The sequence below is a fragment of the Lipophrys pholis genome (assembly GCF_963383615.2).
Source record: "Lipophrys pholis genome assembly, chromosome: 7".
NCBI lineage: Eukaryota > Metazoa > Chordata > Actinopteri > Blenniiformes > Blenniidae > Lipophrys > Lipophrys pholis.
This window is the reverse complement of record NC_137638.1, coordinates 33,152,485-33,166,897: the sequence shown is the minus strand read 5'-3', so window position 1 is coordinate 33,166,897 and position 14,413 is coordinate 33,152,485. Positions and strand designations below refer to the sequence as shown.

At 50.3% G+C, this 14,413-nt stretch overlaps 1 protein-coding gene across 1 annotated transcript in view; it reads left to right on the top strand.

Annotated features, from left to right (window-relative positions):
- The window catches only part of arid3c (AT rich interactive domain 3C (BRIGHT-like)), a gene marked incomplete at both ends in the record, with an annotated part of 148,730 nt that overhangs the window by 66,033 nt on the left and 68,284 nt on the right, over positions 1-14,413 (top strand). Inside the window, one exon of the mRNA XM_080467465.1 lies at positions 12,668-12,740. Within this exon, the coding sequence (XP_080323591.1) occupies positions 12,668-12,740 (73 nt within the window). The remainder of the gene's footprint in view (positions 1-12,667; positions 12,741-14,413) is intronic.

Here is a 14,413-nt window from a genome sequence, read left to right as displayed (position 1 = left end):
CTCCGCTGGTCCTCCGCTGGTCCTTCACTGGTCCTTCACTGGTCCTCCGCTGGTCCTCCACTGGTCCTCCGCTGGTCCTTCACTGGTCCTTCACTGGTCCTCCGCTGGTCCTCCACTGGTCCTCCGCTGGTCCTCCACTGGTCCTCCGCTGGTCCTTCCCTGGTCCTTCCCTGGTCCTCCACTGGTCCTCCGCTGGTCCTCCGCTGGTCCTCCGCTGGTCCTCCGCTGGTCCTCCGCTGGTCCTTCACTGGTCCTTCACTGGTCCTCCGCTGGTCCTCCACTGGTCCTCCGCTGGTCCTTCCCTGGTCCTTCACTGGTCCTCCACTGGTCCTCCGCTGGTCCTCCGCTGGTCCTCCACTGGTCCTCCGCTGGTCCTCCGCTGGTCCTTCACTGGTCCTTCCCTGGTCCTCCGCTGGCCCTCCACTGGCCCTCCACTGGTCCTCCGCTGGTCCTTCCCTGGTCCTTCACTGGTCCTCCACTGGTCCTCCGCTGGTCCTCCACTGGTCCTCCGCTGGTCCTCCACTGGTCCTCCACTGGTCCTGAATGGTTTGAGCAGCAGCCCTGAGCTGCTCGGCGCTGACCCGGTGACCCGGCCATTAAGAGGGACCTGTGAGTGTCTTATTAGCCGGATTATGTTGGAACGGCCAGAGATTTAAGTGGTGATGGTGTAATGGGGCGGTGGACTGAACAGGAAGGGGCAGAGGTGGAGCGGTGAGGGATTAGTTGGTGTTTAATGAATGGAGCACACCTGTTCCATCGCTTCGCCTATTTAATCTATTTTAATGACAAAGCAGAAGGTAGTGGGAGAACTAGAAGACGCTCTAGCATGAGGACACAGAGAGCGGGACAGCAAGCTCACCTCCTCCAACACTCACTACAGTAAATCTAGACTATAGATCACATTAGTACTATTTTATGATTATTAGGATTATTATGAGTAGTTTCCACTGCAGCTCTGAACGTACACGTACATCTGGAAATGAATTACTGTCATTGTGAAGTACATTTATAAAAGCAGGTACATCATCCATCATCCATCCGTCATCCATCCATCATCCATCAATTCATCCATCCATCATCCATCCATCATCCATCAATTCATCCATCCGTCATCCATCCATCATCCATCAATTCATCCATCCATCATCCATCCATCATCCATCAATTCATCCATCCATCATCCATCCATCATCCATCAATTCATCCATCCATCATCCATCAATTCATCCATCCATCATCCATCCATCATCCATCAATTCATCCATCCATCATCCATCCATCATCCATCAATTCATCCATCCATCATCCATCAATTCATCCATCCATCCATCATCATACACACACACCAGAGAGCAGTACACACACCAGAGAGCAGTACACACACCAGACAGTGGTACACACACCAGAGAGCAGTACACACACCAGAGAGCAGTACACACACCAGACAGTGGTACACACACCAGAGAGCAGTACACACACACCAGACAGTGGTACACACACCAGAGAGCTGTACACACACCAGACAGTGGTACACACACCAGAGAGCGGTACACACTCTAGAGAGCGGTACACACACCAGAGAGCAGTACACACACCAGAGAGCAGTACACACACACCAGAGAGCAGTACACACACCAGACAGTGGTACACACACCAGAGAGCGGTACACACACCAGAGAGCGGTACACACACCAGAGAGCAGTACACACACCAGAGAGCAGTACACACACACCAGAGAGCAGTACACACACACCAGAGAGCGGTACACACACCAGAGAGCAGTACACACACACACCAGAGAGCAGTACACACACACCAGAGAGCGGTACACACTCCAGAGAGCGGTACACACACACCAGAGAGCAGTACACACACACCAGAGAGCGGTACACACACCAGAGAGCAGTACACACACCAGAGAGCAGTACACACACACCAGAGAGCGGTACACACACCAGAGAGCAGTACACACACACCAGAGAGCAGTACACACACCAGAGAGCAGTACACACACACCAGAGAGCGGTACACACACCAGAGAGCAGTACACACACACCAGAGAGCAGTACACACACACCAGAGAGCGGTACACACACCAGAGAGCAGTACACACACACCAGAGAGCGGTACACACACCAGAGAGCAGTACACACACACCAGAGAGCAGTACACACACTCCAGAGAGCAGTACACACACCAGAGAGCAGTACACACACACCAGAGAGCGGTACACACTCCAGAGAGCAGTACACACACACCAGAGAGCAGTACACACACACCAGAGAGCGGTACACACTCCAGAGAGCAGTACACACACACCAGAGAGCAGTACACACACACCAGAGAGCAGTACACACACACCAGAGAGCGGTACACACACCAGAGAGCAGTACACACACCAGAGAGCAGTACACACACACCAGAGAGCGGTACACACACCAGAGAGCAGTACACACACACCAGAGAGCAGTACACACACCAGAGAGCAGTACACACACCAGAGAGCAGTACACACACACCAGAGAGCGGTACACACTCCAGAGAGCGGTACACACTCCAGAGAGCAGTACACACACACCAGAGAGCTGTGTTTACAGTACGGTTCCTGGATTTGTGTGCACAGCGTCCTCTGAAGGTCCAGTCCACCATCCCGGCCTCCCAGCGGAGGAACGGTGGCGTACAGATGAAGAAACAGTGGCTGTCCACATGGCGGTGGCGATGTCCAGGACCAGCTGGTGTCCTGGCATCCTCGTTGGGTCCCACAGAGTTTACCACAGAAAACTCAAAACAAACTGGTTCCTCTCCTCCACCAAGCTCAAACTGCCGCCTCGGCTCTTTTCAATCCACTGCTGGTCTTGGCGCTTCCTTTGCGGCGGCTGGAGAGCGAGCGTCTGCTCAGCAGCTCGCTCTCCAGGAACAATGAGAGGGGCCTGATTGGAAGACTTTTGTCCTGGGTCCAACTTCCTGTCATCCAGCTGTGACCAATAGGAGCGAGTTTGGGCCTGGGACGGGATTTAACATCCAGGTGTGAAACTCTGGCCTGCCCCTGCTGGTGAGTGGTGGTGGTGAAACATGAGGAGTGTGCCCCCTGCTGGCAAGTGTTGAAGCCACCTTCAGTCCCAACAATGTTTTGCTGCATCAGTGCAGTTCTATCTGGACATGAAAAAATAAAAGTGTCTCATATCCCAATCCAACCAATAATACTTCTACTAATACTAATACGTCAAACCTGACTTCCGCTTCACTATGCACTGTTAGACAAATGTGAGTTATAGTCAAGAAAATACTGTACACAGTAGAACCTCTGAGCAGTGGACCCGGTAGGAGCGGACAACCTGTCCTGAGCGGACACATCGCTGTGCACGGACACATATTTAACTGTTAACACACCGTAATGAGCGGACAACCTGCCGAACCACGGACAATGGACAGTTTTTCCTGGAAAATTTGAAGCTGAGCAACACACACGGCCAAAATACTTGGGCTGGACCCGATTATTAGAATATTCAGGCCGCGGGTGATACATGATTACATCCATACTACACTCCGGGCTCACTTCCATGCTCAGTCCATAAAGTAATGACCCCGACAATCCCTGTGCAGGGTCGGGGCCTGGCGCACAGGGTGGGTGAGTTTGACTTTCCCTTCCCAGCAGAGGACATAAGGTTCGTGGACCAAAACCCACCAAGAGGCTCCAGTCTGGTCCCACCAAGCAAGGAGCTTATAGAGGATTTATACTAGTTTCATTTTAACATTTCATTGTTTTTTACACCAGAATGTTTCATTAAAATTGACTTCATGTTGAGATTGTGATAATTTTCAGAACGAACTGTTTGATCTTGTTAAAATATAGATCATTTCATTACACACACTGTGACAACAATAAAGAAAAACTTTGAAGTTTAAATTTAAAGGTTTTTATAGTAATATTTTACCAGTCTGGTCCACTCAGGATGAAACTGACTGTATGTGGTCCCTGAAGTACATTAAATCTGATTTAATAATTATCTTGTATACATCTTATATATATATGCAGTGTGTGTGTGTGTGTGTGTGTGTGTGTGTGTGTATATATATATATATATATGTCCCTCTGAAGAGAAGACTAGTCTTCAGGAGACATGGCCTTGGATTTGAGGACGTCCCTACATCAGAGGCTTAACTGTACTGCTGGTTTCAGTAGATGAGGTGAAGTGTTTATGATGGAGTACTGCCAGTTTCAGTGTGTTTGCAGTATGTTACAGTGTGTTTGCAGTATGTTTCAGTGTGTTTCAGCCTCAGGTTGATCTTTGTCTGCCCATTGATCTGCAGTATTGTCATCCGCTCTGCACTTCTGCACTTAACATCCTCCCATCGCTTGCTCTTCCTTTACCTTCACACATTCCCCGAACCTCGGACCGCCTGCAGCGCGGCCACTCAGCACACACACACACACACACACACACACACACACACACACACACACACACACACACACACACACACACACACACACACACACACACACACACACACACCTCCCTCTGCGTGCTGACCTGCACCGGTGCTTTAATATGGCGACAGGAAATGATCAGTTATCATCTGGTTCTCAGTCCCACTGAGTCCAAAGGTCAGGGTCTGTTTCCAGTATTGATCCGGAGCCTGTTAACGCTGCCCTGGGCTCCACAAGCTTCCTGGCTGGACTGTGGCTCCATCAGTAAACCTCCATCAGTCCGAATCTCCATCAGTCTGAACCTCCATCAGTCTGAACCTCCATCAGCCTGAACCTCCATCAGTCTGAACATCCATCAGCCTGAACCTCCATCAGTCTAAACCTCCATCAGTAAACCCCCATCAGTAAAACTCCATCAGCCTGAACCTCCATCAGTCTGAACATCCATCAGCCTGAACCTCCATCAGTCTAAACCTCCATCAGTAAACCCCCATCAGTAAAACTCCATCAGCCTGAACCTCCATCAGTCTGAACCTCCATCAGTAAACCTCCATCAGTAAACCTCTATCAGTAAACTTCCATCAGTAAACCTCCGTCAATCTAAACCTCCATCAGCCTGAACCTCCATCAGTAAACCTCCATCAATCTAAACCTCCATCAGTCCAAACATCCATCAGTTAACCTCCATCAGTCTAAACCTCCGTCAATCTGAACCTCCATCAGTAAACCTCCATCAGTCTAAACCTCCATCAGCCTGAACCTCCATCAGTAAACCTCCATCAATCTAAACCTCCATCAGTCCAAACATCCATCAGTTAACCTCCATCAGTCTAAACCTCCGTCAATCTGAACCTCCATCAGTAAACCTCCATCAGTCTAAACCTCCATCAGTCTAAACATCCATCCGTAAACCCCAATCAGTAAATCTCCATCAGCCTGAACCTCCATCAGTAAACCTCCATCAGTCTAAACCTCCATCTCTCACTACCAGACCACGTGTTGTAGTGTGAACAAGTGAAGCTGAAGGGACTGGTGACACAGTGAATACCAGTCATGTTAATGTGGTGACTGATGGGTAGAGAGCAGCCTGACAGGTAGAGAGCAGCCTGACAGGTAGAGAGCAGCCTGACAGGTAGAGAGCAGGCCGGCAGGTAGAGAGCAGGCTGACAGGTAGAGAGCAGGCCGGCAGGTAGAGAGCAGGTTGACAGGTAGAGAGCAGGCTGACAGGTAGAGAGCAGCCTGACAGGTAGAGAGCAGGCCGACAGGTAGAGAGCAGGCTGACAGGTAGAGAGCAGGTTGACAGGTAGAGAGCAGCCTGACAGGTAGAGAGCAGGCCGGCAGGTAGAGAGCAGGCTGACAGGTAGAGAGCAGGCTGACAGGTAGAGAGCAGGCTGACAGGTAGAGAGCAGCATGACAGGTAGAGAGCAGGCCGACAGGTAGAGAGCAGGCTGACAGGTAGAGAGCAGCCTGACAGGTAGAGTGCAGCATGACAGGTAGAGAGCAGCCTAGCAGGTAGAGAGCAGCATGACAGGTAGAGAGCAGCATGACAGGTAGAGTGCAGCATGACAGGTAGAGAGCAGGTTAACAGGTAGAGAGCAGGTTGAAAGGTAGAGAGCAGGCTGACAGGTAGAGAGCAGGTTGACAGGTAGAGAGCAGGCTGACAGGTAGAGAGCAGGCTGACAGGTAGAGAGCAGGCCGGCAGGTAGAGAGCAGGCTGACAGGTAGAGAGCAGGCTGACAGGTAGAGAGCAGCCTGACAGGTAGAGAGCAGGCCGGCAGGTAGAGAGCAGGTTGACTGGTAGAAAGCAGGCTGACAGGTAGAGAGCAGGCCGGCAGGTAGAGAGCAGGTTGACAGGTAGAGAGCAGGCTGACAGGTAGAGAGCAGCCTGACAGGTAGAGAGCAGCATGACTGGTAGAGAGCAGGCCGACAGGTAGAGAGCAGGCTGACAGGTAGAGAGCAGCCTGACAGGTAGAGTGCAGCATGACAGGTAGAGAGCAGCCTAGCAGGTAGAGAGCAGCATGACAGGTAAAGTGCAGCATGACAGGTAGAGAGCAGGTTAACAGGTAGAGAGCAGGTTGAAAGGTAGAGAGCAGGCTGACAGGTAGAGAGCAGCCTGACAGGTAGAGAGCAGGCCGGCAGGTAGAGAGCAGGTTGACAGGTAGAGAGCAGCCTGACAGGTAGAGAGCAGGTTGACAGGTAGAGGGTGGGCTGACAGGTAGAGAGCAGGTTGACAGGTAGAGAGCAGCCTGACAGGTAGAGAGCAGGCTGACAGGTAGAGAGCAGGCCGGCAGGTAGAGAGCAGGCTGACAGGTAGAGAGCAGGCCGACAGGTAGAGAGCAGGCTGACAGGTAGAGAGCAGCCTATCAGGTAGAGACCAGGTTGACAGGTAGAGAGCAGCCTGATGGGTAGAGAGCAGCTTGACAGGTAGAGAGCAGCCTGATGAGTAGAGTGCAGCTTGACAGGTAGAGAGCAGCCTGATGGGTAGAGAGCAGCTTGACAGGTAGAGAGCAGCCTGATGGGTAGAGAGCAGCTTGACAGGTAGAGAGCAGCCTGATGAGTAGAGAGCAGCTTGACAGGTAGAGAGCAGCCTGATGAGTAGAGAGCAGCTTGACAGGTAGAGAGCAGCCTGATGAGTAGAGAGCAGCTTGACAGGTAGAGAGCAGCTTGACAGGTAGAGAGCAGCCTGGTGAGTAGAGAGCAGCTTGACAGGTAGAGAGCAGCCTGATGAGTAGAGAGCAGCTTGACAGGTAGAGAGCAGCTTGACAGGTAGAGAACAGCCTGATGGGTAGAGAGCAGCTTGACAGGTAGAGAGCAGCCTGATGAGTAGAGAGCAGCTTGACAGGTAGAGAGCAGCTTGACAGGTAGAGAGCAGCCTGATGGGTAGAGAGCAGCTTGACAGGTAGAGAGCAGCCTGATGAGTAGAGAGCAGCTTGACAGGTAGAGAGCAGCTTGACAGGTAGAGAGCAGCCTGATGGGTAGAGAGCAGCTTGACAGGTAGAGAGCAGCCTGATGAGTAGAGAGCAGCATGTGGCCCGTTGGCCACTATTGTATTAGATTTTTCTCATGACAGAAGAGTGCACAATTTGACATTCTCAGCTCTATCATCACTAATCTGTAGATCTATTGTCACAGATCTACAGATTAATGTCTCCAGAGGGGAAAGGAACAGGAGGAGGCGGAGCTGGATTTTAATTTGTGTATTATTAAGAAAAAACACTTCGTAGTTCTAGTTCAGGGATTTCATAAATTTGTGAAACAACTGTGATGTTACAGTACAAACAGTTGTATGGTGTTTTGATATATTTGTAAAAGTTTATACTGTATATTGAGAAATAAATATGTTAAATTGAAAGATTTCACGATTATTAAACAAATAAACATTTATTACCACCTAAACAAAAAAGTACTGAATACTGGTAACGATAAGTATTGATTCCCAGGTACCGGGTATCGGTACTGCATTTGTTCAAATGTGAAAGGTACCCATCCATAGTTATAGCACACATGTGTTCTTCAACCAGAGGTATCTGCTAATGTAACCGTTTGAGCATTAATAAAAGCATTAATAAAAACTGCTTCCCCGACTTGAGAAGCTCCGACGTTGAGAGCAGAGCTCCTAGAGGGGTAAATATGAAACACTGATGTGAGAGCAGAGCTCCTAGAGGGGTAAATATGAAACGCTAATGTGAGAGCAGAGCTCCTAGAGGGGTAAATATGAAACGCTGATGTGAGAGCAGAGCTCCTAGAGGGGTAAATATGAAACGCTGATGTGAGAGCAGAGCTCCTAGAGGGGTAAATATGAAACGCTGATGTGAGAGCAGAGCTCCTAGAGGGGTAAATATGAAACGCTGATGTGATGGTCTGATGAGAGCTGACAAAGACCTGGCTGACGTCAAACACTTATTTATGACCATCAAGCGTTTCCCGGACCCCATCCCCCACATCCACCCCCCATCCCCCACCCGCACCACCCACCCCCATCCCCCACATCCACCCCCCCCATCCCCCACATCCACCCCCCATCCCCCACCCGCACCACCCACCCCCATCCCCCACATCCACCCCCCCCATCCCCTACATCCACCCCCAATCCCCCACCCGCACCACCCACCCCCATCCCCCACATCCACCCACCCCCATCCCCCCATTCAATGGCTTTGAGCTCAAGGTTGCCCAGACAGTTTCTTAGAGGAAGTCTTTGAGCTGCTGTAAACAACCTCAAACCACAAACGGCGCTGACGTTTGGTGACCACACTTAATTAGGGACCGAGCCCAAAACGGAGGCAAGGACCCGATTGTTTCTAGGGACCGAGCCTGAAAGGGAGGAAAGGACCCGATTGTTTCGAAGGACCGAGCCCGAAAGGGAGGTAAGGAGACCCGATTGTTTCTAGGGACCGAGCCTGAAAGGGAGGAAAGGACCCGATTGTTTCGAAGGACCGAGCCCGAAAGGGAGGTAAGGAGACCCGATTGTTTTAAGGGACCGAGCCTGAAAGGGAGGAAAGGACCCGATTGTTTCTAGGGACCGAGCCCGAAACGGAGGCAAGGACCCGATTGTATCTAGGGACCGAGCCCGAAAGGGAGGCAAGGACCCGATTGTTTCTAGGGACCGAGCCTGAAACAGAGGCAAGGACCCGATTGTTTCGAGGGACCGAGCCCGAAACGGAGGCAAGTACCCGATTGTTTTTAGGGACCGAGCCGAAAACGGAGGGAAGGACCCGATTGTTTTTAGGGACCGAGCCCGAAAGGGAGGCAAGGACCCGATTGTTTCTATGGACCGAGCCCGAAAGGGAGGCAAGGACCCGATTGTTTCGAGGGACCGAGCCCGAAACGGAGGCAAGGACCCGATTGTTTCGAGGGACCAAGCCCGAAACGGAGGCAAGGACCCGATTGTTTTTAGGAACCAGACCGATTGTTTTTAGGGACCGAGCCCGGAACGGAGGCAAGGACCCGACCGTTCTAGGGACCGAGCCCGAAAGGGAGGCAAGGACCCGATTGTTTCGAGGGACCGAGCCCGAAAGGGAGGCAAGGACCCGATTGTTTCTAGGGACCCAGCCCGAAAGGGAGGCTAGGACCCAATTGTTTCTATGGACCGAGCCCGAAACAGAGGCAAGGACCTGATTGTTTCTAGGTACCGAGCCCGAAACGGAGGCAAGGACCCGATTGTTTCTAGGGACCGAGCCCGAAAGGGAGGCAAGGACCCGATTGTTTTTAGAGACCCACCCCAAAACGGAGGCAAGAACCCGATTGTTTCTAGGGACCGAGCCCGAAAGGGAGGCTAGGACCCAATTGTTTCTAGGGACCGAGCCCGAAACAGAGGCAAGGACCTGATTGTTTCTAGGTACCGAGCCCGAAACAGAGGCAAGGACCCGACCGTTCTAGGGACCGAGCCCGAAAGGGAGGCAAGGACCCGATTGTTTCGAGGGACCGAGCCCGAAACGGAGGCAAGGATCCGATTGTTTCTATCGACCGAGCCCGAAAGGGAGGCAAGGACCCGATTGTTTCTAGGGACCCAGCTCGAAAGGGAGGCTAGGACCCAATTGTTTCTATGGACCGAGCCCGAAACAGAGGCAAGGACCTGATTGTTTCTAGGTACCGAGCCCGAAACGGAGGCAAGGACCCGATTGTTTCTAGGGACCGAGCCCGAAAGGGAGGCAAGGACCCGATTGTTTTTAGAGACCCACCCCGAAACCGAGGCAAGAACCCGATTGTTTCTAGGGACCGAGCCCGAAACGGAGGCAAGGACCCAATTGTTTCTAGGGACCCAGCCCGAAAGGGAGGCTAGGACCCAATTGTTTCTAGGGACCGAGCCCGAAACAGAGGCAAGGACCTGATTGTTTCTAGGTACCGAGCCCGAAACAGAGGCAAGGACCCGATTGTTTCTAGGGACCGAGCCCGAAAGGGAGGCAAGGACCCGATTGTTTTTAGAGACCTACCCCGAAACGGAGGCAAGAACCCGATTGTTTCTAGGGACCGAGCCCGAAAGGGAGGCAAGGACCCAATTGTTTCTAGGGACCCAGCCCGAAAGGGAGGCTAGGACCCAATTGTTTCTAGGGACCGAGCCCGAAACAGAGGCAAGGACCTGATTGTTTCTAGGTACCGAGCCCGGAACGGAGGCAAGGACCCGATTGTTTCTAGGGACCGAGCCCGAAAAGGGAGGCAAGGACCCGATTGTTTTTAGAGACCCACCCCGAAACCGAGGCAAGAACCCGATTGTTTCTAGGGACCGAGCCTGAAAGGGAGGCTAGGACCCAATTGTTTTGAAGGGCCAAGCCCGAAAGGGAGGCAAGGACCCGATTGTTTTAAGAGACCGAGCCCGAAACGGAGGCGAGGACCCGATTGTTTCTAGGGACCGAGCCCAAAAGGGAGGAAAGGACGGTCCGTGTACCGGCCATTCGATTCGATCAGAAAACCAAAAAACGGAAAGTGTCCGATTTCCGTTTTTTGCAACACTAACACAGCGACCACGGCCCGTAGGAATGTCGTAGAGTGATCAAACCAAAACTCAATTGTTCGTCTCATCAAGACCTACAAATCATGGGCTGGTTCCATTGACATAAATCCAACAGGAAGTCTGCAATTTGCCTTTCAAAATAAGATTTGCAAACACTATCTCTGAGGGCGAATATCGTATCGGCTTCAGAACACTATTTAATTAGAGAGGAGACTTTTCGGCTCAATATTTCAGTTCAACTTTTTGACTAGTCCAGCGGTTTTCTTTTTATTTGCCATCAAAGTTCCGAACGCCGAATCCCTCCACCTCCCTCCGAATCCCTCCACCTCCCTCCGAATCCCTCCACCTCCCTCCGAATCCCTCCACCTCCCTCCGAATCCCTCCACCTCCCTCCGCCTCTTTCCCCCACCCTCCGCCTCCCTCCGCCTCCCTCCGCCTCCCTCCTCCACCCTCGGCCTCCCTCCTCCACCCTTCTCCACCCTCCGCCTCCCTCCGCCTCCCTCCGCCTCCCTCCTCCACCCTCGGCCTCCCTCCTCCACCCTCCTCCACCCTCCGCCTCCCTCCACCTCCCTCCGCCTCCCTCCACCTCCCTCCGCCTCCCTCCTCCACCCTCGGCCTCCCTCCTCCACCCTCCACCCTCCGCCTCCCTCCACCTCCCTCCGCCTCCCTCCACCTCCCTCCTCTCATTCAAATACATGTAAAATCAAGATCTCCTCAAAAACAGCTGTGACAGAACACCTCGAATAAGAGGTGACTGAGGCTAAAGCGTGACTCTGAGCTTCAAAACCAGCAGATCAGAAGCGCGACAAGAACCTGCTGAACAAGACGATGTGACATGAGGGGAATATTCCAGAAAACAGGAGCTTTTTGACGAGGGAACATTGCAGTAATTTCTTTTTCATCCGCGATTTGAAGCAACAGTTATCATTGAGTCTGATGGAGCAAAACTGTGCGTCTGTGTCAAACTGCGCCTCCTAGTGTCTAAAGTTTACATCTGACTGCTTCCAAACCCACACAGACTGAAAGACGACAAATTTTACTCTCAAGAAATCATAATTTTATCAAAATATTTGCCCAAAAACTGTGGATTCAGAGGAGTTGTTTCCAAAATATGTGGATAAAATCCGTCCTCTCCCCACTGTGATGACATCACTACCTGCAGCTGGTCAGACACTGTGACATCATTCACACCAGGATTACGTCATACCATGTTTATCGAACTGACCACTTCACCTGCATGTCCTGACTTTCCAAATAAATGCCCCAAACTCCTTCAAAATAAAAGTCCTTGTTTATCAAACATTACAGTGTTGACTTCAAATTGGATATTAAGTGTTTAGCTAGGCTCGGGCTGAGCTGGTTTTCAAGATAAAAGCCCAGAGGTCCTTCAAAATAAAACTCCTTGTTCATAAAATGTACAATTTTGACTTCAAACTGGATATGAAGTGTTTATCTAGGCTCGGGGTGAGTTGGCTTTCAAAATAAAAGCCTGCATTTTTCCAAATAAAAGTCCTTGTTTATTTAAAATGACAGCAAATCCCTAAAAAAATTATATTTAGGGATTAGCTAGATTAGAGGTTAGTAGGCTTTCAAAATAAAAGATTCCAACATTTTGCAAAATAAAAGCCCTTTTTTGTTAAAACCTTGAAAATGTATGTTTGATGAATATTTAAAGGGGCCAGAGGCCATGATTAGGCCGACCCTGAAGGGCCAGAGGCCAGAGTACAAGATCCTGGTCAAAGGCTGCTTACAGCTTTAATTGTTTCTTGTTCTTCTCTTTTCAGTTGTACGAGCTGGATGACGACGAAAAGCGCAAAGAGTTTCTTGATGAGCTTTTCAGTTTCATGCAGAAAAGAGGTCAGTAACAAACAAGGACACTTCAGTCCTGGGTAGTCCTGGACCAGGTAACCCAGAGAGGATTCTGTAGGACCAATAGGACCAGAAGTCCTTAGGTAGTCCTGGAACAGGTAACCCAGAGAGGATTCTGTAGGACCAGACAGGACCAGAAGTCCTGGATAATCCTGGACCAGGAAACCCAGAGAGGATTCTGTAGGACCATTAGGACCAGAAGTCCTGGATAGTCCTGGACCAGGAAAGCCAGAGAGGATTCTGTAGGACCATTAGGACCATAAGTCCTGGCTAGTCCTGGACCAGTAACCCAGAGAGGATTCTGTAGGACCATTAGGACCAGAAGTCTTGGATAATCCTGGACCAGTAACCCAGAGAGGATTCTGTAGGACCATTAGGACCAGAAGTCCTGGATAGTCCTGGACCAGTAACCCAGAGAGGATTCTGTGGGACTAGTCCACAGACATCAGTCAGCTGTTAGCTCAGCAAAGGGCTCAGTCAGTGCTCATGGCTGATTGACAGGGTATTGGCATGGTATTGGTCTGGTATTAGTATAGTATTGACATGGTATTGGTATAGTATTGTCATGGTACTGCTATAGTATTGCTATAGTATTGACATGGTATTGCTATACTATTGACATGGTATTGGTATAGTATTGACATGGTATTGCTATAGTATTGACATGGTATTGGTATAGTATTGTCATGGTACTGCTATAGTATTGCTATAGTATTGACATGGTATTGCTATACTATTGACATGGTATTGGTATAGTATTGACATGGTATTGCTATAGTATTGCTATAGTATTGACATGGTATTGCTATAGTATTGACATGGTATTGGTATAGTATTGTCATGGTACTGCTATAGTATTGCTATAGTATTGACATGGTATTGCTATAGTATTGACATGGTATTGGTATAGTATTGTCATGGTACTGCTATAGTATTGCTATAGTATTGACATGGTATTGCTATAGTATTCTGGCCCACCCATACTGATGGTGTTCAGGTCCAGGTTAAAACAGTGACAACATCCCAGGTACTGTGTTTTCCCGGCTGGTCCTTGGTGCCGTGGCGTCTCCTCCCAGAGTCCTGCAGCTTTATTGGGACTCCATCTGTTTTGAGCCCCTTTGCAGAATATGAGGACGTCCACCACCCAGCAGATAGTAACATCTACTGGCGCTGACAATGACTGTCCATTTTAGGAGTGCAGGGTTGGCGGCCATGTTGTTGTGATTTGAAATGCCTCAGGGGCTGCAGATACCTTTGTTTATGTCCTCGCCTCACAATGCACCACCTTGGATTTTTATCACCAAGTTATTTTAGTGATTAATTTCCAGCTTGGACATCATCTGGACTGTGAGAAGAGGACGAATCATCCGAGACCTTTGAGTCACTTTTAATGAGGTGAAGTGATCCTCAGAGAGATGGAATGCTCATTTCACTGATCTGTTCCAAATAATCTCATTGCTTCAAAGAGCTTCTGTGCTTCTGTGCTCATGTGGCCCAGCGTTGCTGAGAGCTGGTGGTTCTGAGCATTAACGTTCTATCACCTCCACCTTCAGCTCTAAAATGTCACAATGGAACTCGGTCCGTCTCCTCCTTTATATTTTGTTGCTCTTTATATGTTTTCTGTGTTTTCATTGGGATCTTTCCGCAGTATGTGATGATAT